The 25,701-nt window shown below is 36.2% G+C and overlaps 3 protein-coding genes across 3 annotated transcripts in view; 1 reads left to right on the top strand and 2 right to left on the bottom strand.

The window, feature by feature from the left end:
* Nucleotides 1-529: 529 nt before the first annotated feature.
* LOC107675025 (ribosome biogenesis protein BMS1 homolog) lies at nt 530-16,916 on the bottom strand. Its single transcript, XM_016469215.1, has 23 exons — nt 16,725-16,916; nt 14,033-14,212; nt 13,663-13,853; nt 13,312-13,391; nt 12,830-13,018; nt 12,610-12,752; nt 12,380-12,501; nt 11,220-11,413; nt 10,848-10,987; nt 9,895-10,439; nt 8,575-8,676; nt 7,960-8,114; nt 7,759-7,840; nt 7,552-7,631; nt 7,237-7,449; nt 6,597-6,785; nt 6,217-6,397; nt 4,750-4,808; nt 4,504-4,626; nt 4,199-4,346; nt 2,570-2,745; nt 2,312-2,473; nt 530-949 (listed from the first exon to the last, which is right to left on the bottom strand). Exons 2-23 carry the CDS (start codon nt 14,200-14,202, stop codon nt 722-724), a joined length of 3,672 nt encoding a protein of 1,223 aa, XP_016324701.1. The 5' UTR covers nt 14,203-14,212; nt 16,725-16,916; the 3' UTR covers nt 530-721.
* Nucleotides 16,917-17,929: 1,013 nt separating this feature from the next.
* LOC107675004 (homeobox protein SEBOX-like) lies at nt 17,930-20,914 on the bottom strand. The gene is made up of 4 exons (XM_016469183.1): nt 20,874-20,914; nt 19,103-19,176; nt 18,740-18,912; nt 17,930-18,634 (listed from the first exon to the last, which is right to left on the bottom strand). The coding sequence occupies exons 1-4, from the start codon at nt 20,912-20,914 to the stop codon at nt 17,930-17,932; spliced, it is 993 nt and encodes a 330-aa protein (XP_016324669.1).
* Nucleotides 20,915-22,427: 1,513 nt separating this feature from the next.
* LOC107675030 (zinc finger protein 518A-like) overlaps nt 22,428-25,701 on the top strand; it is a 10,093-nt gene continuing 6,819 nt past the window's right edge. The window contains exon 1 of the mRNA XM_016469224.1: nt 22,428-22,510. The gene's annotated coding sequence lies outside the window, so the exon portion shown is untranslated. The remainder of the gene's footprint in view (nt 22,511-25,701) is intronic.

Raw genomic sequence — 25,701 nt, 5'->3', positions numbered from 1 at the left:
CACCCTTTTATCTGACAACAAATGTCATTTCCTTCCCATTTTTCCAGTCACACAACGATTTTTATTTAAAACAAGCAGAATAAAACAAGTATAAGCAGTTTCAGTAAGAAATGGCTGTATATATTTTTGATGCATTATGGATCTTTTTGGTTGGATTTTATGAAAAGGTTCAATTTATTAACATTAGCGAATGCAACAGTAAATAAATTAACAATTAACAATCATTTTAAAGCATTTATTAATGTAGGTTAATTTATACATATATGTACCAATACATTTTAACAAGTTGCACAAATTAACATTTGTTAATGTATTATTAACAATTATGAATTAACAATGAACCATTTTTATATTTATGAATTAATCCAGATTGTAAATGTTCACTATTAGTTCATCACACCTAATATATTAATATGAACAAATTGAACCTTATTGTAAAGCATTGCCATATTTTTATAGAAAATCCTTTCAGATTCACTAAAAGTTAACCAGGCAGTTTTATTGTTCTTGTTTCTAGGGAGATTGTATCTTTTAAAGACTTCAGCAAAACCCATCGGGTCTCCTGCAGTATCATTATCTCGACTCTCGAGCCAGCTCAGTAACAGCAGCCGGTTTGGGAATCGAATTATGGCACATTTCAAACAGTCTAACCAAGAGCGTAACAGACCCTGATCCGATGGGCCTGGAGTCACAGTCTAACAGAATCAGGTGTGAGGTAGACTCAATTGTCCTTGGATGCTCCCTTCAGGCTGGATTTGAGTTTCTTCTTCTCTTTCTGTCCCATTGCACGGTAGGTCTTCTTTCTCTCCTCTTTCAGCCTCTTCTGCCTTTCTGCATCCTGTTTTTCTTTCTGCTTCAGGAATTCTTTGTGCTTGGCGTGCTGTTCTGCTTTCGCCTTCTTGTTCTTGTATGCGTAGACTGAGCTCAGAGCATCAAGCAATGCTGCCACCTGGTGGAAAAGGTGGAGAGGTCATATTTATAAGCTGAGACATGAGCCCTGGAGGTTGAAACCAGACAACATACAGCAGCCTCCAAAAGGACACTTGGACCTGGACACTTAAAAATAATCACTTTTAACAAAATATGAACTTGACTGAATTAGAAAACAAAATATGAAAGTTTTGTGGCAACGTCTTCAAGATGCTTTAAGAAACCTACCTGCAAAGCTACCTGAAAAACTATGCGCAAGTGCACCTAGAGCAAAAGCTGCTTTAAACGCAAAGGATGGTCACACCAAATGTTGATTTAATTGAGTAAATAGAAGTTAATTGATCAATAAATCTATTTACGACATTATTTTTGACAGCATCCTCGTTTTATAGCATTTTTTACACAAGTGCCTAAAACTTTTAACAGTACTGTAGCTTTGCAGATAGGTTTCTTAAAGCATCTTGGAGAAGTTGCCACAGTTCTTCTGGATTTAGTCCGTCTCAGTTTGTTCTGTTTCTTCATGTCATTCCAGACAGACTGGATGATGATGATCTGGATTATGGATTATTACAATAGCAAAATTAATGTTTGGAAATGCAAACTGATATTTCCTACGGACACACTACAGCAAAAGATAGAAATAACTGACTTTAAACCATTTACTAGCTGGTGAAAATACTAGTGGCCTAAGAGTTTTGCACAGTACTGTACATAAAAACTTCTTTGTCTTAATATTTTTATCTTCTACATTTTTTTCTACATAAGCAGCTTTCTTGATGTCATAATGTATGTGATTTTTTTTTTTCTATTTTATTTATTTATTTTTGGGTGAACTATTTTGTTGCTGGTTAACAGGCCAGGATCCTCACAAAAAGACCCAGATCCAATAGAGAGTGAGAATGACCAAAGAATTGGAGAGTTATAGGCTTCTAGCCTTGCAATTTAACCTTTGAGCGACTTGTCCATGTAATTACTGTTTTGTAACTGAATAAAACCTATTAGGTCTTGCTGATTAAATGACGATTATGATTAAAAACTCTTTATTACTTTCTCATGTCAATGCCTAGCACATCTTGGAACAAGGAGTAGGAGAAGAAATTGATTAAAAATGTAACCCCCTGTGTCATCTTTCAAACAGGAGGATTTCAAAGGGGATTGGTAAAGAAATTGGCCAGCAAGCCGTCTTGGTATTTGCCAGGGACATGGATTAAAGAAATATGATATTTCACAGCCAAAACACTCTGGAGGCTTCCTTGGTGGATTAACTTTAGTCTAATAGTGGATATTAAAACCATCTTTGTGTAATGACAGTAAAAAAGCTCACTGGAGTTACAAAGGCATGACATATGTAAAACAGATGGACAAGTCTGACAGCGCGCACCTTTTTCTCGTGGGGCTCTCGTACGACAGCCGGTCTCTGCAGGTCCCGTGGGGTTTTGCCTTTGGCCTGCATCTGTTTGGGTTTGTTCTTGAAGGGGAGGGCCTTTTGCAGCTCTTTGGGAATGTGGAGGGTGTTGAAGTGTCGAACTTGCCTCACAACCGGCTGTAGGGATTCAAAGACAGAGTGGACGATGAAGAGGACAACAGCAAATAATAGTAATAGTCACTGGTGACTCAGCTTTTCTGTAAGAGGGCTTACCTTGTACAGAGAGTCCTGGTTGGGTTTGTTGCGGATACCCAGGTCATGTTTAAGGTGTCCGAGGGTCCTCATGCCTGCCCATGTGTCCTTCTGTCCAACCGGCATCAGCAGAGACGTCACTGGATTATACAGCTGAGGAACCAAGACCGGATACCAGGAGCGCAGGAACACAATATCTATACATATTCATATCAAATTTAGGGCTGCAATATTTGCTAAAAAATATTGTCTTTGTGATTTGAATTGCAAATGTGATAAAGATTTAACATCTTAAATTGGTGGAGCAATTAGTTAATGTCACTTTTGATCAGATTAATGCATCCTTACTTAATAAGTGTTCATTTCTTTATAAAAATAAATAAAGTACTGACGCCAAAAGTTTTACCAAGCAGTGTCTATAATATAAAAACTTGCCTGGGTCACCAAAAAAAAAAAACGAAATGAGGGAATAATGGACCAGAAATCCAATGACTGTATACGGTTTTTGATTCTTTTAAAGGCTTTTGTAATGTAACAAAAAATTTTTATTTCAAATAAATGCTGTTCTTTTGAGCTTTCCATTTAATCAAATAATCCTGAAAAATACTTATCAAGGTTTCCACAACAACATTAAGCAACACAACTGTTTAACTGGAGTCATGGATGCTGAAAATTCAGTTTTGCCATCAAAGGAATAAACTGAATTTTAAAATATATTAAAACAGGAAACCGTTATATTAATATTTCAAAATATTATTGTAGTATTACACAATATTACAATTTTACAGTATTGTTGATCAAAACATTTAATAAATCATACCGACTTTTGAACGAGTGTATATAGAAAGTTATACTATTTATATTATAGAAAGAAAATTATACTATTTAAGTACCATGCTAAATAATTATTATAACTATTGATAATAAAATAATAATAAACTGTTGTTATTATAGAAAAACTGCTGTTATGATTGTAACAAGTATTATCAGTAGTAGTAGTAAACATAAGAAAAATTATATATCCTTAATTGGAAACTGAGGAAAATCACCTGTATTGTGCTCCCCATTGCAAATTTTTATTTGTATATTTGGATTCGTATATGTAATTTTGTAATATGTAATAATGCTTGAAATTATGCAAAATGTCTTTTGCTTGTGCTTGGATTAAGCTATATGTAGCACAATACAGAAAGCAGAGTGATCCACCTTCACTTTGAAACACATAGTGCAAGCATACTCACATTTTGATTAAATTACAGCCTTTTGCAGTTTAACAACCGCACAAGGCCATAACATGATTCCCATTTATTATTCTGATTAATTTTGCAGCCCTAATAAAAACAATGATCATCTAACAAAAGATGCAGTAGACCTAATAAGCCTCGAATACGCAAACTGCCTCACTGCAGGATTTTCCACATGCGCGTCTCTCCAGAGAGGAGCATAATAATCAGTAATAATACCCCTCCATTTTAACAAGGTGGTTGCTTATGTACAACCGAGATTCTTGTGAGTCATTACATTTGCAGACTTTTCTGATAAATAAAGCACATTGAACTCCCTAAGCACAGCTCATTATATAAAAATTCAAATAAATAAATACTGCAGCAACAAAAAATATTTATAAATAGAAAAACAAGTCTGACTCACCACTCATCAGTAGTCTGTCCTCAAACGTGGCTCTGAAGGCGCCCAGCGGGGTGCGCAAGGCTTTCTTTATCTGCCCTTTAATGCCACTGACTGTGCGGATGGACGCTCCCTCAAACTTCGCAACCTCCAAGACGGTGTTAAACATTCCCTTAGAGTTGCAAAAAAAAAGAGAGAAAGTCATAACCAAAGATGAGAGGGTCCAATTATTCAGAGAGAGCATGAGGTGTACATTTCTATAGTTCCCTGGTGTGGTGTGCTGTGCTGCTATGCTACGGAGAAACTCCTGACTCTGCAGGACTCCCTACCTGGATAAAGCAGGTGTTCTTAAAGATTTTATAAGGGTATCCAATCAGTTTGAGCTTCTTCACAATTGTAACTGATTTGTCCAGGTCCAGAACCACTCCTGTGGCAGCGATGCGGAAATTGGCCTGAGGGGAAATAAGATAGGATGAGTCCAAGAAAAAAGGGAAGCCTTTCATTTGGCTGTGGTTGTCGGACTGAAGCTGTGACCCAGGCTGCTCCTGCGCTCTCATCATATGCTGGTGTCTTACCTTAATACCTCTGACCATCTGCACAGCCAGGAAGCCTGTACCCTGGGGTGTTATAGGCCCTGTACAAGAGTAGAAAGAAAGAGTGGGGTGTGCATGAGATGACAAGAAAATAGAAGCGAGAAACAGAGTAGACCCTCACAACTACTAAATGGTCAGCGAGATTGTACCAAATTGTCTTAAATATGGAGGTGCCCTAGACAAAAAAAAAAAGTACTACCATGAAAACATCAATATGCTGATAATTATCCCCATTGCCATTTATCCATAAATGGACCCTATTAAAATTCTATAAAGTTTTTTTACATTTACATTTAGTCATTTAGCAGACACTTTTATCCAAAGCGACTTACAAATGAGGACAATGGAAGCAATCAAAATCAACAAAAGAGCAATGATATGCAAGTGCTATAACAAGTCTCAGTTAGCTTAACACAGTACACGTAGCAAGGGTTTTTTAAAATTATTTAATACATAAAAAGAAAACAGAATAGAAAAAGAATAGAGCAAGCTAGTGTTAGAGGCCTTTTTTGCTTTTGTTAATTGTATAATAAATACAAAGAAAAGAAATAGATAGATAGATAGATAGATAGATAGAAATAGAATAAAAAAAGAATAGAGAAGCTAGTGTTATTTATTTTTTTTTGTTTGTTTTTTATAGAAAACAATCAGTTAGTAAATTAATAGAGTGCAAGTCTAAAAGGGGCAAGTTTTTTTTTTTTAAGAATAGAATTAGAATAGAGAGTGCTAGAGTTAGAGGGTCAAATAAAGATGGAAGAGATGTGTTTTTAGCCGATTCTTGAAGATGGCTAAGGATTCAGCTGCTCGGATTGAGTTGGGCAGGTCATTCCACCAGGAGGGAACATTTAATGTAAAAGTCTGTGAAAGTGATTTTGTGCCTCTTTGGGATGGCACAATAAAGCGACGTTCACTTGCAGAACGCAAGCTTCTAGAGGGCACATAAGTCTGAAGTAATTAAGTTAGGTAAAGGGCTGCAGAGCCAGTGGTGGAGCCAGAGCCAGTGGTGGCATGTTCTCCAAGAGTTACCCAAGATGAAAAAATAATTCTTATTACGGATGCACCAGTACTGAAATGCTCGTAAGTCAATAATTATTTTCATGGCCAATAATCCATATGTGAACAATATTAAAATTCTATACAATTTATAATTAATTTTAAAATAAATTTATGGCAATAAAAAAAAATGGAACCACTGATGGAAGATGGAATATTTTGACGATGTCTTTCATACTATTCTGGGCCTTGACAGTGTTAATTACTTGGCAGTCAATGGGACAGTTACAAGCCTCCAGGTTTTCATCCAAAATATCTTAAATTGTGTTCCCGAAGACGAACAAAGCTTTTACGGGTTTGGAACGACATGGGGGTAAGTGATTAATGACAAAATTTTCATTTTGGGTTAGAGCAACCCTTTAAATACTAGAGAGGTGTGTAAGGTTTGTCTCTCACCCCAGATGGTGGCACCACAGTGCATGTGTTCAGGTGTGTATTTGAGCAGGCGGTGACGTCCGTTATGGTCCTCGATGTAGTAGAGGGGAATGGTCTGAAAGCGCCTCCAGCCCAAAGACAGGATGAGAGGATCACGGGTTTTCAAGATACGACTGTGCCAGCGGTGTTTCTTCAGACGCATCTGTGTGGAGGAGATAAAGAATGGACCTGAATGTTTTTCCCCAGTCCAGCCTTGTAATGACATTTAAGCTTGGAGTTAAAGCAAGCGCCCTTCACTTTATTCACAAGGTTATCAACTACACAAGAAGTTGTAAAATATGCGATTAAGATGTTGTAAAATATGCACTATGAGAAAGTAAAATAAGTCCCTTCAGACCTACCTGCAAGTAGCCAACATTGCCCTCACTGGGGCCCAATCCACCAAGAACGATGGGATAGTGGGGGTCAAAGTTGGTGACGAACTCACAAGGTAAAGCAGGGATCTCCACACGAACATACATGCCTGGCCTGAAGCCCTCGTACTGAACACGGACTTCATCATCCACGTCTTCAAACTCTTGCCTGTTCAACTACACAGAAACAAATAAATAAAAATTATAAATATAATTTTTCAATAAAATAAAATGCTTGCTTAAAGGGAGAATTCACCTAAAAATGGAAATTTTGTTATTATATTTTACCCTCATATTATTCCAAACCTGTATGGCTTGCTGTCTTCTGTTAAATGAGTAAAGGAAGATATTTTGAAAAACATTTCAGCTGTTTTTGACAACAAAAAAAATCATTATATGGACAAAACACTGGGACATTTTGCAAAATATCTTCTTTTGTATTCCAGAGAAACAAAGAAATGCATCCAGGTTTGTAACATTGCTTAAATCTAATAAGACAAATGAAAATAAATAAGTGAATCTAAAATTGAAATGCTTTAGGCTAATTTAGGTTATAAAAGGAACAAAAAACACTTTTCTTGCTCTCCTCTACAAGGAGGCTGATCGTGTCTCAACTTTGACCTCTGACCTCAGCCTGTTTCTGCATCTCCTCCTTCAGGTCATCAAAGTATGTGGCGTCGCCATCATCATATTGTGCATCGAACCTCTCCTTCAGCCGCCTCTTCTTCTCCAAACGCTTGTTCTTTTGAACTTCATCATCGTCAAGTTTCACTTGAGGAGCCTCCTCCTCTTCATCATCATCATCATCACCACCACCATTTATTTCATCATCATTCCCTCCCTGTGTTTAAATAACAAATAAGCAATAAATAAAAAGCTCCACAAGAATTTGTCAGATGCAAATCACATGATAATGCTTTAAAAACTAGTTTGATTTTTACACCTCAGCTTTGTCTTTATTCCCAGTCTTTGCTTTGTGAACTTCTCCTGTTTCCAAATCTTCAAAATCGCCATACAGTTCGTCTAATAACACAAAAGGGAGGAAATACATTATATAATATAGTGTCATGGTACCACAATTTCAGTGGTCAATATCCAGCCAGTGAAATTTCATGTGTCTTGATACCAAGTCTGTATTTAGTGTTCTTACCATTTTCCTTAAGCAGTGTTGCAGCATCTTTATCCTCTTCCCATTTTCCAGTCACAAAACAGTCCCTGATAGAGGCTAGCATCTGAAAATACACAGTTCTTAAGAAAATGCAAAGGACATAGACAACAAATGGCATATTTGCATACATTATGCAAATAAATTTGCATGTATATGCAAGTGTGATTTTATACTGCATCTCACCTCCTCCTGATCCCAGTCATGGCTGCTGTCTGGGTGAAAGCGAGAGCAGTCCATTGCATCTGCTCGTACTTTCTTACTTCTCTCTGGTCGACTGACTTTAAATAAACCGCCCAACTCTTCTTCATCATTAGAATCCTCCTCTTCTTCCTCCGCCACTGACAAACATACGTATAGCAGATTCATTATAGCCCAGAGATTTATTTGCTTTATGTAAATTAATGCTGATCCTTATGTTGTGCCTTATCCCCCCCCCAATGAATTAATTTAATATGTCAGTTCTTATATATAGCTTCAACCTTTCCTTCCCTGTATAAATAATAAATAAGTATTAAATAAAAAATTGAGTTAATAAATAAAATATGGCTTCAGCTTCAGAAAATACTCTATATACAGCACACAGGTCATGTGGAGGCCATGCAATTTTACAGTGTATTTAACCCCTTTTGCAGCTTAACAGACATCACTATGAGTATTCATTATATGGATAAGAGTCTTCAAAATTTCTAGTTTTGTCTTCACTAAAGAAATAACAGCATACAGGTTGGAATGACATGAGGGTGAGTACATCATTTCAAGATTTAAATTTTGTAGTGAACTAGAAGTTCATAAATGTACCTGTGCCGTACACTAGTTTGCGCAGGTTTGGCGCCGCAAGCTGGTGTCTTAAATATGCCTCTGATGCTTTCTGGGCTAAATCCTCCTTCCACCGTAGTGCTCCTTCAACATAAACATCCACAAAAAAACATATTCAACATATTCAGAAGGGGCTTTCAGAGCAGTAAAATTCACTAATAATAATAATAATAAAACAGCACAAAGGTTCATATGAATAAACATAGCTTAGGGGATCATTTAAGGAAAGGAAACACAAAGAATGATTTACTTTATAATTGCCAAAACTGGATTAAATTAAATTACAAAACATTATTTCAAAACAAATAATAAAATCTGATCATGTTGGGAGTATTTGGGATAATATAACAGTTTACAGTAGTGTTGTCTTATGAAGAGGTTGCCATGTTTTCACAACAAAACCCGCCCAATCGCTTTTCGAGGGGGTTCCCCGGTAAAAATCGCGTTCCGATGATAAAATACGCACGTTTTGGCGGGGTTCCCCTGGTAAAATTCGCATTCCAGGGGCTAAATATCACGTTAGTGGGGTCGTTTTTCAACCCGCGGACATGAAAAACAACCCGCGGAAACAGTGTTAAAGCAGCCCAATTCCGAGGGAAAACCGCGGACTTGGCAACACTGGAAGAGGCTAGCTTTCGGATAGCGCATCAAGAACTGGGTTGACCGGGTACTCGGTACCACCGGTACTTAAGAAAACCTGGTACCGTAACGTTTTCATTTTTTTAGTACCGACTTGGTACCGAAATACCAGGTCTTTTGACAACACTAGTTTACAGTTTCTGAGCAATTTACATTCTTCATATTAATATTTGTTTAAATTGATAATTAATTTTTTTAGTGCTGTCAAACGATTAATCGTGATTAATCGCATCCAAAATAAACGTTTTTGTTTACATGACATGTGTGTGTAGTGTACTGTGTATATTTATTATGTATATCAATATACACACATACAGCATATATTTTGAAAATATTTACATGTATATATTTATATTCATAAAATGTATATTATATATAAATATATTTAATATATAAACGTAACATATTTTTCTTAAATATATACATGCATGTGTGTGTATTTCTATATACTTAATAAATACACACAGTACATACACATATACTATGTAAACAAAAACCTTTATTTTGGACGCGATTAATCGTTTCACAGCACTCATATTTTTTTAATTAATTGAAAGTAAAATTCAATTAGACATTTTAGACAAATTAGACAAATTATGTCTGTTTTGAACTTATCGTTATCTGAGATGAAAATTCAGAAATTGCAAATCAAAGACAAAGTACCTGCAGTTTCATAAGCCATCTCTGCATCCTCTTTGTCTATCTTTTCTTCCTCTGGATGCTTGAAGGACATCTTCGATTTTGCAATCCCATCTCCGTCTTCATCCATATCAGAATCTTCTTCTTCATCCTCATCATCTTCCTCTGAGCAGAGACCAGAGTCTGGACCTGAGCTCCTTTTTACAGGTTCCCCTTCTTCCATTTCCTCATTTTCTTCATCACCCTCCTCCTCCTCTTCACTTTCCTCTCCTTCACTCTTTTCCAGCTCATCATCACTATCAGCAAATGCAGGCATCTCCATGGGTTCCTCAATCTTCTGTTTCTTCACAGGAGGTGCTGCTGTCTCAACTGCTTTCTCATCTACCTTTTTTACTGTTGTCAGCCCCTCTTCATCCTCATCTTCTTCGTCCTCTTCTTCCTCCTCCTCCTCTTCATCACTCTCTTCTTCCTCATCATCATCTTTTTCATCTTCATCAGCAAAAACAGCTCTCCTCCTCTCTCTCTGTGCATTCTCATCCCATTCTCGGCTTTCCACAGGGTTCTGTTTCCTGACGATTAATTCAGAGAAGGTCAAACAAGTGCATAAGAAAAAAGGTAACACTTTAGTACAGGGACCGATTCTCACTATTAACTAATTGCTTATTAGCATGCCCATTATTAAAATACTGGCTGTTTATTATAAAGCACTTATTCAGCATGACTATATTCTACATCCCTAATCCTACCCAATACCTAAACTTAACAACTAACTATTAATAAGCAACAAATTAGGAGTTTATTGAGGCAAAAGTCGTAGTTAATAGCGAGAATTGGACCTTAAAATAAAGTGTGACCAGAAAAAAAGCCAACATTTGTTTTCATTATCAATCATTGCTGTCACTTCTGGGTGCTCAGGTACTGGGGCCATCCTTGTATACATTACAACAATATAATCAGGGTTGTTTAGCAAAACTTACTCATTTTCCTGCACCTCCTCTGGTGTCAGTGCAGCAGTTCCTGTGAACAGTGAGACTTTGCTGGCAGCCATTTTTGCATCCAAAGTGGCTTGTGTGCCAATAAGAGACTGAACGAGTTCAGTGGTGGGCCGCACCTCCTCCTGGAACAGACATTTCTCACACCATTAAAACACTTAACATCCATCAGATCACAAATCGTCTTTAAACCTCAAGGTCGTATTCACTGATGAAACAAAATTGAGTGTAAAAAGTGTTATTAGTTGGTGTAATACGCTGTGACTGCCCTGTAAACTGCAGACATTATTGCGTTTGGTATTAAATCTACTGTAGGTAATGCTGTCATGGCGGGACGTGCTGCGACTGAAATCTGACCTGCTGCCGGCTGGCATGTCCGCCGGGCATATCGATGTAGACTGCGTCCTTATCATACACCAATCCCCCTACGCCAGCCAGGGGGGCGTACAATAACCGTTCCTTTACATTCAACGCTCTCTTCTTAATCACCTCCGGAAGAGGGCAGGGGTCCGGGAGGAAGCTAACATCCGACACAGAGAAGTCACCCACACCTATAAAGGGAATTACATCACAATTATCAGTAGTTCTAGACCATTTAATCATGTACAGTTAGCACAGCAAAATAAATACAATAATGTTCAAACGTTTTTGAAGTCTCATATGTTCACCAAAGCTGCATTTGGTTGATCAAAAATCAGTAAAATCAGTAATATTGTGAAATATTATTACAATTTAAACCATTTTCTATTTTAATGTATGTTAAAACATAATTTCTTCATGTGATGGAATAGTTTATTCTTTTAGCAGCCATTACTCCAGTCTTCAGTGTCACATGATTCTTCAGAAACCATTTTAATATGCTGATATGGTTCTCCAAAAAACATTTGTTATTATTATCCATGTTTAAAACAGTTGTGCTGCTTAATACTTTTGTGGAAATTGTGGTGTTCAAAATAACAGAATTTGAAACAGAAATCTTAAAATTGGTCTCCATAGTCAATATTTTGCTGCTGACAACAAAGGCTAAGTATTTAAGTATAAACATTTCATTACACCAAATACACAAAATAATGTTCTTTTTAGCAGCATCATATGACCCCTTTAAGTATTTAGTCAAATTAAGTACTTAGTATACATAAATATACTAAGTATTTAGTATTTTTTGGTGCAAATTCATCTGTCAATACTAGATACCAACATGGACAGGTTATGTGACGTGCCCTAATCCTTAAAAAACATGAAAAAACTAAGCAACGTAAAATCGAAAAATAACACAAGATTAAATTTAAATTTCGGTTCTCTTGCAGCAATTACTTTTTGCACTTACCATAGTGTGTTTTGTGCAGCAAATTATTAGCTGACAAGATAATTAAAATTGTCCAAATGCAGTTTTGTAAAACTGAAAATATTGGGATTGCCACATGTACAATGTAAAATCTGGTTCCTGAAGCAAAACCTGTCAGCAAAAAAGCCCTGAATATCTATAAAGAATCTGGCAGACATAAATGATATTTTACCAGGAATGTGGACCTGGCATTTATTCTTCAAGAATGTCCCACGTAGGTAGCCGTACAGAGAGACGGTTCTGTCACATTTGGGATTTAACCTAATAGCCTCAGGATCAGTAAGATCTTCCATACTGTCCAAGAAAAAGAAAAAAAAACAATCAAATAATTGTTGGTAATAATAAAAAGGCAACATACGCTTAGAAAAATCATAAATAAAAGAAACACTTAAGTTCACTCACCGGTCAGCCACCACATATGGGTGAGAGGTCCGCCAAACAAGAGGTCTGAACTTCATGACTGAGATGAACCGCCCAAGATTCTTAACTTCCTGTGTCTGGTACTCTCCATACACCATTCCAGACAGGTAAAAGAGCTTGGCACCCTGTAAGACTTTTATGTTTAGACACTAGACAGTCCTCTTTAGTGATATGTCAGTTATATATCAGGTTGTTGACATACCTGGTAAACTTCAGTCCAGAAGCGGTGTTTGAGGCGTTTCTTTGTTTTGCTGAGCGTCGTGTTGTTCTTAAAAGTGTCCAGATGTGTGAGGACCCCCATGACTCGAGGGAAGCCATGAACTTGGCAAATGTTCAGGAACTCAAAGGTCTCCATTTCAAAGCCAAAACTTGCATCTATCAGCATCAGAACCTAATAAAGTCAAAATGTCAATACTGCCTTACTGGAAAACATAACATTAAAACATAAGTAATAACACAGCGATGAATCGCCTGCGATTATGAACGCGATATTGTGTAGCTTGTCAGTGAACTACGGCTATGTGTAGTAAATGCTGCTCCATTTGAAAGCAGGTGATGGAGATTTACTACTAATCACAGATGAGATGCGCATAACAATCGCATTCGATTTTTTGCACAGCCCTATGAACTGCTGCATGAGTTTAATCCTGGTCGGTTTTGCAGATGATGCAGGCCTGCACTCACCAAATCAGCAACCTTTGCCAAATCAATCATGCTGTTGATGTCATTGTTGCACTCAATCAAAGTCAGGCGGCGTTTCTTTCCTACAAACATTAACAAGAAAAAAGTCACCTCACAGCATACCGATTCTATATACGTACATCAGTATATAATCAGTTTTAATCTCACCATAAATGTGACATTCGATTTTTGATATGTGACACCCAAGTAATAACAGGTGTAAATGGGAACTATGAGTCATAAATTCAATTCAATTCAAGTTTATTTGTATAGCGCTTTTCACGATACAAATCATTGCAAAGCAACTTTACAGCAAAAATACATAAATCTTGTATTATGTATTACAAAACTAACCCGAAACTATGGTCACAGGTCCACAGATGTCAGAAAGCTTCTGCCGTGTATAGTTTTTGATCAGGCATCGAATGAGGGTGCTTTTGCCCACTTTTGGAGGTCCCATCACCACTACAACAACAGGTGGAGGCTCCAGAGGGGTCCGGTCTACCAGAGGAATGTGATGTTTCTTTGTTTTAATATCCTGAGCCCTACAAAACAATATTAAAAGAGATTAAAAAGCAATGAAATAACACCTAATTCTCCTAGCAAAAGTGCAAAGTGAAAGTGCATGACAACAGAGATAAACACAGGACTTCTTGTGTTAAATTAACATAAGAAAGAACAGTGGATAATGGGTAATGTTAAATGAAGCTGTCTGAGCACTGACCTATGGAAGGTTTTTGCCATGCGCACAGCTGACTGGACGCTAAACGCTCGTGGGTTCCTCTTGCGCTCATCCTGCTCTTGTTCAGTGCCCAGCTCCTTCTTCCTGTTCTTCTTCTGTGCTTTGGGTCCACTGTGCTTGTGCTGGTGCCGCTTCTGTTCTTTCTTCTCCATCTTTGCTTTTCTGGGTCCAGAGATTAAGACAAATTATCAACAATAATCTTTGACTTCACAGAGTGATGTAGGTGTCTCCTATTCAGTTATTGAACAGACTCAACCCTGCTTAACTTTAGTAAAAAACCAGGCAAGAGCTGCAAAGTGACAGCTACTGTTTTTACATTGTATATTCTTTGGAATCAAAGTCTGAAACAATAGCCACTGAACATTCAGGATCAGAATGACATTACTTCTTACGCATTTCCAATAAAACAACAGTGTGAATATTAAACTAACTGTACTGAATAAATCATACGTTTGTATCATCAGGGTGTCTACAGATAGTTAAATTTAAGACTTTTTAAGACATTTTTAATACCACCTTATGTGAAATTTAAGACCAAACCTGTGATGGAAATACACATTATATTAAATACATATATGTAATGTTTAACACGTTTAAATGTAAAAAAACAAAGTATCATCGCTGTCAAATGCTATTTGTTATTACGATATACAGTGAACTTTTCATATCAGCAGACAATATCCCATACAAAATATTCCCACAAAAGTGTCGCATCACTGAGATTTTTGGTGGTGTAAACAATTTATTCTGAAGAAATATGTTCATCAGTTTTCTGTCAGCTTTTACATACTTACATCTGCATGTTTTTACCACAGGATGTCATTTACCTTTATAAAGGCCAATATTTTTTTTACCTTATTAAATGTGTCATCTTTCATGTCAAATTCTAACAATTGATCAACAAATTTAATACACTACAGGGCTGTTACCAATCAAATTAAATAATTTACCCTGCAAAATTACAACTGCAATAAACAATGTTATGAGATTAATGTTGTAAATAAAATTTTGAACATACAAATGAGAAATGTTGGGGAAAAATGTAAACTTTTAAACATGAGACTAAACTGACAGTAGGTGGCGGTAAGTCACTTATTCATTAAACAGATTCCTTCAAACAGCTGAATCATTCAGTAACAAAAACGCCAGTGTTGCTTGGAGAGTGTGCGCAATAATTCTGTTTTGAATGTAACTCTACACCCTTGCCTCATTTACTATACGCAGATCTATGAATATGCAGATTAGTCACCTCCACTCAGTCACACACCAGCCAGCGCCTCCTGATCCACTGAACTGTAGTAACCGCAAAACAGTGGCATACACAGATAATGACTGATAAAACTATGTTTTTACTAGTGGACAACTACAGTGAATACTGTAACATACGTTAAAGTTACTTACTTGACTTACTTGTGTCCTAAAATGCCTTGAAGACTCGAATGCAGCCGTTTGTGATTGTTAAATCGCGCCCGCGAGCATACGTGTGTGAAGTGGCTACTTTTACACTGTTGCCACGGGTTATAATGCAAGTTAGCGGTTCTAAATTCACATTAAACCACAGCTTCATGGGTTTTTTGCTCTGATTTATTTTAGGTTTTGTGCTGGTATTGGTATATTTTGCATGCTAGTGATAGGAATCGATCCCTTGTCTTGTCTTCACCACCTGGCTACTGTTGTAAAATGTTGAGAGATTCAAACAAAAAGTAATCAATAAATAGAACAAAATAAAAGACTGCAAGTGACATCGCTAGTGGAAGCGCAGGTGTCTGAGAGTGCAAGCCTGAGAATGCAAGTGCAAGGCTGCAGCTAGACCCTCTTGTAAAATGGTGGCATAACAGGCATTTTTTACTCACTACTTCAGTGTCCTGAGAATGCAAGTGCAAGGCTGCAGCTAGACCCTCTTGCCGCGAGGGGCTGTCGCGCTATTTTGTGTTTATTTTATTATTAAAGTTTTCTTTGAACGTTCGCCGGTTCCCGCCTCCTTCTTACCGTGTCTACGAACGTTGTTACAGCGACATTGATAATAGAAATACACTATCCATTATCAATCGCTGTTTAAGCTGAATGTAATAAAATCAGAAGAATAATTCACGCGTTTTGATGCGTGATTATTTTGTCACTTAAGTTTTAATCGGGCTATTAGTCCTGTCGGGCAAGTACAATTCTCAAGCCATTTTTCAGTAAACTTGCATAAACCCATATAAAGTAGTTCGGCGGCTGGACAGCGAGCTGGTGTTTGACTGTATTCTGTAACCGCAGTTCTCTCTGATGACCGCGCGGTAACTACAGCGGAGAAAACGTACTCTCGATGGACACTCACTGGGTCCGTCAGACTGGAGAAATGTTTGTGGTAATGTGACCAAAAATATTTAAGACCTACTTAATCTGAATTTAAGACATTTTAAGACTTTAAGGCCTTATTTTAAGACAACTTTGTTAAAGACTTTTTAAGGACCCGCGGCCACCCTGATCATGTGTACGTTATCTATAGTCAAACTCACTGGCAACCTTTAAACATCTATCAATTATAAGGAAACATGCATGAACAACGAACAAAATACTTACAACGTACAACTGTTAAACTTAATGGTTATTTAATATAATATCCGTTTTGCGTTGGAATAATTCAGTAATAAATACGTCTTTGTCTTTAAATGTCTAAATAGAGGCTCACCTTTTGTGGTTAGTTTATTGAAATCCGATGCACATATGATCTCAGAATTCAAGATGTTAATTCATGTTATCATTTCACAGGCGTACAACGTGATTCTATCCACTGTTTACACGTGTGTTACACTTCCGATTAGGGTCGGAAGTGGTTACGTTCGACAAAGTGTGTCGTGTCAAACAGGACCCTAGAATGAACGATCCGTGTCACACGTTCCGCATACATGAGCCTAATCTGTTTTCAACCCTGGATTATGATAGCCTACCTTGATATTTATTTTATCGTGCTAGTAAAACCGAATGATAAAGCGAGTTGTTTAGCAACAGAAAACCAATCATAAACTCGTTATGCATGCATGCGTTCTTTGAGGTAAATGTGCAATGTTGAATAGTGGCGGGAAATGTTTTAAATGGAGTCAAGAGTTTTGAATAATTTCAATCTTTTCAGTGAATGACCGATTTTTTTAATGAATTGATCTTTTGAGCGAATCAAAGACTCACTTGTGTAATTTTTTTAACCTACAGAGAGAAGCAGTTAATAAATCCGACTCACTGAAAATGATTCTCTCTTTTTTTTTTGGTGAAGAGAGACACTGATTTGAATCAAAATCCTCACTATAAACTGTTAAGGGCATAGTAATCACCCTGTATGTTGTCAATTTTATATGTCTGGGCATGTTAGGCAACTGTTAATGTTATTCAACTCTAGAGTTGACTTTCAACTCTCAATGCCTCAGATTACATTCTTATTTTATGTAATATCTGAAAATAATAAATACATAAATAAAATTAAATGTATAAGCAATTCAGACGACACAAATTCATACATTTTAACATTTTATTTAAAATAAATATGCATTATATTACAAAGTGACAGTATATGTTGTGTGAGCATAGTTTAATGTAGAATAAATATCCCAACTGCACTGCAATACCTTAAAAGAGCATAAAGAATAAATAAGTTCTCAATTACTTTCTGGTGCAACCATAGGCTACTGTTTCCAATCTACTCCTTGGTAGAAAATATAAATAAATAAAGTCCATTATATAAATAAATAGTCTGATGTGGACATCTGATATTGCTCTGTAACCGGCACTTGCACAATACCATGCTTCCTATATAATACAGTCCAAAAGAAAGAATCCTACCACTCAAGTTAAACCCAATGTTAAAACAGTCTTTGTCTCCTTAGGTTATGGATGTTTGCAAGATTACTGTAGATCCATCTGGCCATTGAAGTTCCACCAGGCTGGCTCCATTTCCCCAAGGACATCCTCCAGATACTGAGAGGACAGATCTGGAAGCGGGGCCACAGGCTGCTCCTCAGCGAGCATGTCCCATGGGCTTCCACAGTCGGTGTATGGCACAGAGGGAGAGCAGTTTTCCAGTCCCATGTCCCAAAATGCAGAATCAGAAGAGGCAGGAGAGGTGGGAAGTGACTCCAGGCCACTAACACACCCAACTTTGGCACTTCCATGAGGGTAAGGAGGTGGTGGGTAGAGAAAGAAATGACTCTCATCCTTGTAGGAATTCCCAAAACTCTGCTCTGGTCGATTCCATGTAGACTCAGGAGAGGACTGTGTGCTTCCTCCAGAGCTCCAGCTGTCTGCCACAGCTTGCAGATCAGAGGGAAGGGAGGGAGAACAAGAGCTGGTTCCCATCAGCCTGTTTTGCCGTGGCTTAATGGCAGGTGTGCTGTAGTCAGTTGGAGGAAAGGTAAAGTGCTGTGGAGATGTTTGAGCCATCTGAATGTTGAAGGACGCCACTTGAATGCCTCTCTGTTGGCCATTGGCCCCAACACTAGCCATGTGAGGGGGTAGAAAAGGGCTGGTCAGAGGCGAGGTACTATCCAGCTGTGGTGAGGTCCAAGTGGCTCTGTTCTTTAGGGTTCTGGCCCTCTTGTTCTGGAACCACACCTGGAAAAACAAAACACCGTTATGTTAGCATGTTGATGGATTAACATTTTTATACTTTTTGAAATGTATGAAAACAGTTTGTTTTCTATATTGATGTTGACATACCTGAATACGTGACTCTGGAAGGCCTGTGGCTTGAGATAGACTTTCCCTGACACTAATACCAGGGTAAGGATCCACGCTGAAAGCCATTTTTAGAAGTTCCAAGTGCTCTTTGGTGAAACTGGTTCTCTTCCTGCGGCCTGCAATCTTACTGGCCTGTGAGTTTCCATCTTGAGCTGCAAGAGTAAAAATATATGTCATTATTAATTGTCTTGACATGTCTGCAAATGCATCAAGTGGATATAAATAATATAAATATTCCAGAAAATAAATTCTTAAAATATCTTGAAAATATCTAAATATTTATTATAATATTTCACAAAAGTTACTTAAAATAAATACTTTTTTTTTTAAAGGAATTCTTACCAATGCAGTCAGTCCACATGTCTTTCAAGGATTTTTGATTGTAGAATGTAAGAATTAATAGGTCAAGCTGAATCCTTTGTTACTGCGCCTTGTGCTCTGACCAACAACTGAAGGTTGCCACTATTTATACCTGCCCACCTAAAGGTCCAGAAAGGGGCTGTCCTAACACTTGTACACTTAAAAGCTTAAGTGGGCTCTGTGATCTCTAATGGGCAAGTCACACCTTCATTCCTGCCACACCTTAATTTACACTTCATTCATCCATCATCTTTTATTGTTCATCACAAACACTTGATCAATTTGCAAACATGTCAAGACAATTTGTAAGATTGTTTATAGAAATATGGCTTATGATTTAAGTAGCCTATTACGGCTTACTAATTTTGAAAAAGAAATACATTTGCAGGTACATGACCATATCTTTATTAGGATATTACATAGCCTACATTACTTTACATTACATTACAGTTAATTACATTTATTTATGTATGTATTTATTTATTTATGCATGTATTTATTTATTTTTAAATTTAAATGAATTTAAAGTCTGTAAATACATTTTACATTCAGCTTGCAAAGTTTATGATGAATTTAATTTAATTTAAAATATCAAAAATGTAATTATATTTAAACAATAATAAAATATGTACATAGCAAATATTTTACTCTCTCTACCTATATTATTATGTGTATGTATTATTATCAATAACAATATACATTATAATTATGTATTGTTGCAGGATATACATTTAAAGAAAAAATAATATACAAATCCTATGTATTTTTTTATTTTATGTGTATATACTAATTTCAAGTATTGAAGTTTTGTATAACCACAATGTTGTTTTAATAAAAACGTTTTAAAACTGTATTTCAAAAGAAGAATTGTTACAATACTTAATATTAGTACAGCTATTTATGATCATGCCACACTGTTTCTCATCACAGTTTGTATTAAACGGTGTGATCCTAAAAGTAGCTAGTTTAGGACTAAAACATTGTTTTGTGTTGGAACATTCTCTCAACCATAAAAAGGTACATATACTGTATATTCTTAATATCATACAAGAAATAGAAAGATTTAAATTTCAACATTTTGTGATAATCAAAGTAAAAGATTGTTTTTGTTGTAGGTGTGAATAGGTTTGATGAATGTGTTTACACCTCTTTGATTGATATGCCCCAATCAATTTATACAATTGCTCCTATGGAGCCAACTCATACACTTTCACAGCTGTAAATACTCCTTTATTAATATGAATAGGCCCCAGTCACAGATGCCTATAGGTCTATACGATTTTTACCCTGACAATTATAATAATATTAATGTGATTATATTTCCCCATACCATATTTCCCAAGTTATTAGAACATGAAAACACTTAAAAAAAAAAGCAGCACTGAATTACTTATTTAAAGAATTAATACAACAATAAAGCGTAGCTCTTCTATTAAATCTTTTAAATTATGGCTAATGTACAGATAAATCTGCTGCTCTAAGACCAAAGTCAGTATTGTTGGTACAGAATAGGCTAAGCTAACTTAGGGGCAATATTTGTCTTTTGGAATTGATTTTCATGTCTACCTTAATATGGACATATGATTTCTAACAAATAACACATAATGTGTTCCATATACTTGAATTGTATTAACTGTACTAAACATAACATGCATTTAGTAGTGACAAATGAATATTATGAACAAAATATTATGAAATATATCAAATCCCTAACGTTTTCAGTAGGCGTGTCATTTTTGTCACATTTGGTCACCTTACTGCCTCAAGGCCTGGTGAATTTCTGATCTTGGTCATCTTTCTGGATCTTAGCGTAATTATGGCCTACAATGACAAACAATAGTAATATCTCAAATGTGAAATTTGAAGTCAGTGGGCTCTATGATCTCTAATGGGCAAGTCACACATGCCACACCTTAATTTACACTTCATTCATTCATCCTCTTTTGTTGTTCATAACAAACACTTGATCAATTTGCAAACACGTCAAGACAATTTGCAAGACTGTTGACAGTAATATTATTTACTTACTACTTTTACAAGAAATATATTTGGAGGTATGTTCCATATTTTTCAGTATATTACATACATTTTAAATGTCTTTTTTTGTAAATAAATCACTGTGATTATACATACCTTACAAAGTTTATGATAACTTTTATTGAATTTAGAATATTAAAAATACAATAATACAGTAACAATACAGTTATAGCAAGCAGGCACTTCACTCTATTTCTGAAATATATCAAACTAGCATTTTAAATATTTAAGGCAGTTTTGCCATTTTGGTGACCTTCTGGGCTGGTGAATTTCTGACTCTGGTCATCATTTATTCTAGATCTGAAGTTAATAAATATGAATTTTGGAGTTGTAAGTTATAAGTTGAAATGCAAGGACAATGTTTGTCTGATTTGTGAACTCACATCATTGTGATAGTTATTTAGCTACTTACATTAAAATATATATATATTGCGGAACAAAATATAAAAGTCTTATGAATAGATATATTTGCATTAACATTCATTGTAGTAGCCTATTCATTTATTTGTTTCGGAAATAATTACCCTGAGTTCTGAGCATTTGTTACATAAATCTTTTAGATAACTATCATGGAAAAGTATCTAATAAAATATGATAAAGCCGCAAGTTGCAATAAGGAAAATTTTTGTCAGATTTTTTCAGTTCACGTCATTGGAAATGCATGTTTGTTTGTGTAAAATTTTATATTAGTGTGTAAATTAGTCATGTTATGGAATAAAATGTAAAGGCATTTAAATGTAATTGTTTTAACATTTATTGTAATAATATGTAATTTTTTTAGTCACTTATTTGTTCTGGAAATTAGAGTTGTGTGCATTTGTTACATAAATCTGCTAGATAATATAGAAGAGTATTGTCATCATCATCATCAACATCACAATAGTACAAAAATCCATTCATCTATTTGCAGCAGGTCAGTGCGCCGGTATTTATAACCCAGTAAACATTATTTTAACTATCCATCGTTAGAGTAATGATATTGTATGTCAAGATGGCGCGCCATGATCTAGAGTGAGTCATGGCGTCCCTAGAGTCCACAAAACAGCAGTATGCATGGCCACTTTTAAGAATGGGTTTAACTGCTTCTAATACAGAGCGAGAACTGTATGGACTTTAATTTAAACAAGGCGTTCTATTCATTAATTAATCAAAGGAGTATTGTATTCCATTTAGACACTTTGTTTCGAGGTTTAAAGCGAAATATTTGTTGGTAAAGACGACCTAATGAGTCTTTCAGGTAATCCATATTCATCCGCTCTGAGTTCCTGCCTCACGCACAGTGAAGGGAGCGGAACCCGGATGGAACTGTCATGGCTGCCGTCACCGACCTGCCAGTCTAAAGAGAAAAAAGAGGTACATTTCTCCAAACTGCGCTTATTTAAAACAGCGGTATTAATTAAGACATAATGGCATTTAATTCAACTATAACGGTCACTTTTTTTGAGTAGTGTGCTCCTGCGTTGAGTTCTTTGTTTTTTAATCGTTTGATTACATCCAGCGTGGGTGGGGGCGACTTGCTTTATTTTTGTTGATGTGGATAAATAACATGGCTTATGAGTGAATGACTTTGAGTGACATTTGTAGACGTGTTCGCTAGCGGGATAGTCGGAGTGCATCCAGAAATGCACGGCCATAATTATCGTGTTGAGTCGATTGACAAGGCACTTCCTTTAGTTGAATGTGCATTGTGTGTGTCCGCGTTGCACAAAGTTGGTGAATGTCAACTTCATTTAAATAACCGACTTTAATCATTGGCAGATGGACGACTTAGTTGTTGAGTGTTGCTAGTTTGTTTGATGTTTTTAAAAAGTTTGTACATCTGTAGAGTGATTGTGAAGTAATGAATTCCTGGTCAAAAGTTTGGCTAATATAGCAGTTGAGGAAAATGAGTAGAGAGAAATCAACGCTGTCTGTGACAAAGATGTGCTTGAGATTACGGTCATGCTGATGAAGTTCACACTTCAACATATAAAATGATGTGCCATGCATCACTTCACATCTTAGTTGTTACATCCACTTTCTAACTGCACTGAAAATCGAAGTGTTTTCCTTCATTCTAAATAAATGATACAACGGTTTATGGAGATCATTATGCAAATATTAATCCATTTAACCCCAGTATTTCCACAGCTCCTTAGAATAGATAGACCAGTTAAATAAATGTATCTTCTAAAGTTTTAAATAAGTTAGTGATGCTGGTCACAGTTCATCAAACTTCTTGGTTGGTTAATGGGCCCTAAGAGAAAATGACAGACAGTAACGATTTTTTTTGTTTGTTTAATTTGATGTAAAAGTACTTTTAAATCTAAATTGATACTGTGACTCAATATGTTGTTATTAATAAATACTGAATGTTATTACATTTTTAAACAGTTTCTGGGCTTCCCCGCTGTCCACAAATTTGACTAATGGCATGTTTATAGTTTTATATGTGCAATCTTACACTACATTAATAATAGACCCTTTGAATATTTTGTTTCAAAAATTCTCTGTGTATTATGACATGTTTCACATGCTTGCTTGCAAACTTGAATTAAAACTGTTGTAGTAATTAGAATTTACACCAGCCATGTAAAAAAATCACATGAAATCAAGACAATCTGCACTTTCATATACAGTTGACAACTATGTGTAAAGTATATCAACAACTACTTTTTTACCTTTGACTCAAAATAAAATTTTGATCACAACCAGTGGGATTAAATTAGTTAATCGCAAATTGTACTGATTGTTGTGAAATTTTTTTAATCACAACATATTTGTCAAATCTTTTTAAAAATGATATAGCCTATTTGATTTGATAGATATTGACATATTTAGACATTGTTACATTTCAACAGGCTACCAGTGTACAAACTGAGTTAGAATTTCTCATAGTGAGATGCTAGGCATTTTTCCCACAGTAAACATTTAATTTATTTAACAATATTAGAGCTGTTGTTAGGTGACCCAAATACATTTGTGACATGGCATCATTACATCGCATCCATTTATCATCTAAAATAAAAAAAAATGTCCAAACATTTATTTGGCAGTTCAATAATGAGTCCAGACAAGACACAAATATGTAAAAAAAATTGCAGTTGGAATTTCTTCTTCTGGTTCATTCTTTACATTGGAGTGCTTTATTCTGCACTGTAAACAGTGTACTGCTCATTTTGGAAAATGTAGGAAATCATCCATGTATTTTATGTATACAGAACATTGGCATAATAAACACAGTATACAAGCTATAAACTGCAGCAGTAATATATGGAAATCTGCAGAATGCTCCACAAATTTTCACAGAATTTGTAGAATATTCAGAAAATTGATGTATAAATCCATATGGACTCATAACAATTGAATTTTTCATAGAAATGCTTTTATGGCTAAGAGCTTTTTATACTTCTTATCCTGTAGTGTACAACTTAAAGGCTGCTTGTAGGCTATAGTTGTTTAGGATGTAAGGAACTGAGGTAAATGGCGTTGAAATATTTCTGTCCTTCTTTCTTGATGGAAATGCCAAGACAACAAGCGTTAAAGGCAAAAAGATGTAGCTTGTCATTTTTAAAGGGGTCGTATGATGTTGCTAAAACGAACATTATTTTGTGTATTTGGTGTAATGAAATGTGTTTATGCGGTTTAAGGTTAAAAAAACACATTATTTTCCACATACTGTACATTATTGTTTCTCCTCTAGGCCCCGCCTTTCTGAAACGCGTCGATTTTTACAAAGCTCATCAGTCTGAAAAGTGAGGTGTGCTCTGATTGGCCAGCTATCCAGTGCGTTGTGATTGGCCGAATACCTCAAGCGTGTGACGGAAATATTACGCCCCTTACCATGCTGTGATGCCCTGTCCGGCCGGAGTGACGAGACAAAAACATTAAAATCCATTATAAACGAGCCATTTGTTGCTTCTAGTGCTTCCATAATTAAATATAATGACTTATACTGTCTTTTTACGCATTGCGTAAACTATCTTCATATCATTTACATATACCTACAGAAACAAGTTCCTCATGGCAACCCGACAAAATATAAATTCGGGTTAGCTTAATGAAATTATCAGAAATATATTACTGTGGTGCAGTATGATGTAATACTACTCGGGGATTAAATTTTTCCGTGGCTACGACGGATTTCCGTCAATTGGAAAAAATGAGGGGAAAAGAAACATGTAGCACATTGTTGTTGTTCTGCCGGTGTTCTGACGATTTGTTGGTAGCATAATCTGATAGCTAGCATTATTTGTCAGAACACCAGCACACCAAAAATCCTCCCCGCCACGGCTGCAGCTTCTCACTGACAACATAACGCCGCTCGCATCATTCACAGTCGGGTTATTAGCAGAGAACACAGAGCAGGTCTTGAATTTCAGGCGCAGGATTGCGGCTATTAATAATAATTATACTTCCCGCAGGTTCCGCGCTTATAACGCGATGACAGATGACGGAATGCACGTACTTTTGAGTCTTGAGAACTGATTTTCTGTGCGCCCACAGATCGCGATAAGGAGAGTGACAGATTTTAATAATTATTCAAGGAGTTTGCAAATGTGACA

The sequence above is a fragment of the Sinocyclocheilus anshuiensis genome, unplaced genomic scaffold (genome assembly GCF_001515605.1).
Source record: "Sinocyclocheilus anshuiensis isolate Anshui unplaced genomic scaffold, SAMN03320099.WGS_v1.1 scaffold1572, whole genome shotgun sequence".
Taxonomy (NCBI): Eukaryota; Metazoa; Chordata; class Actinopteri; order Cypriniformes; family Cyprinidae; genus Sinocyclocheilus; species Sinocyclocheilus anshuiensis.
This window is presented reverse-complemented; position numbering and strand designations above follow the sequence as displayed.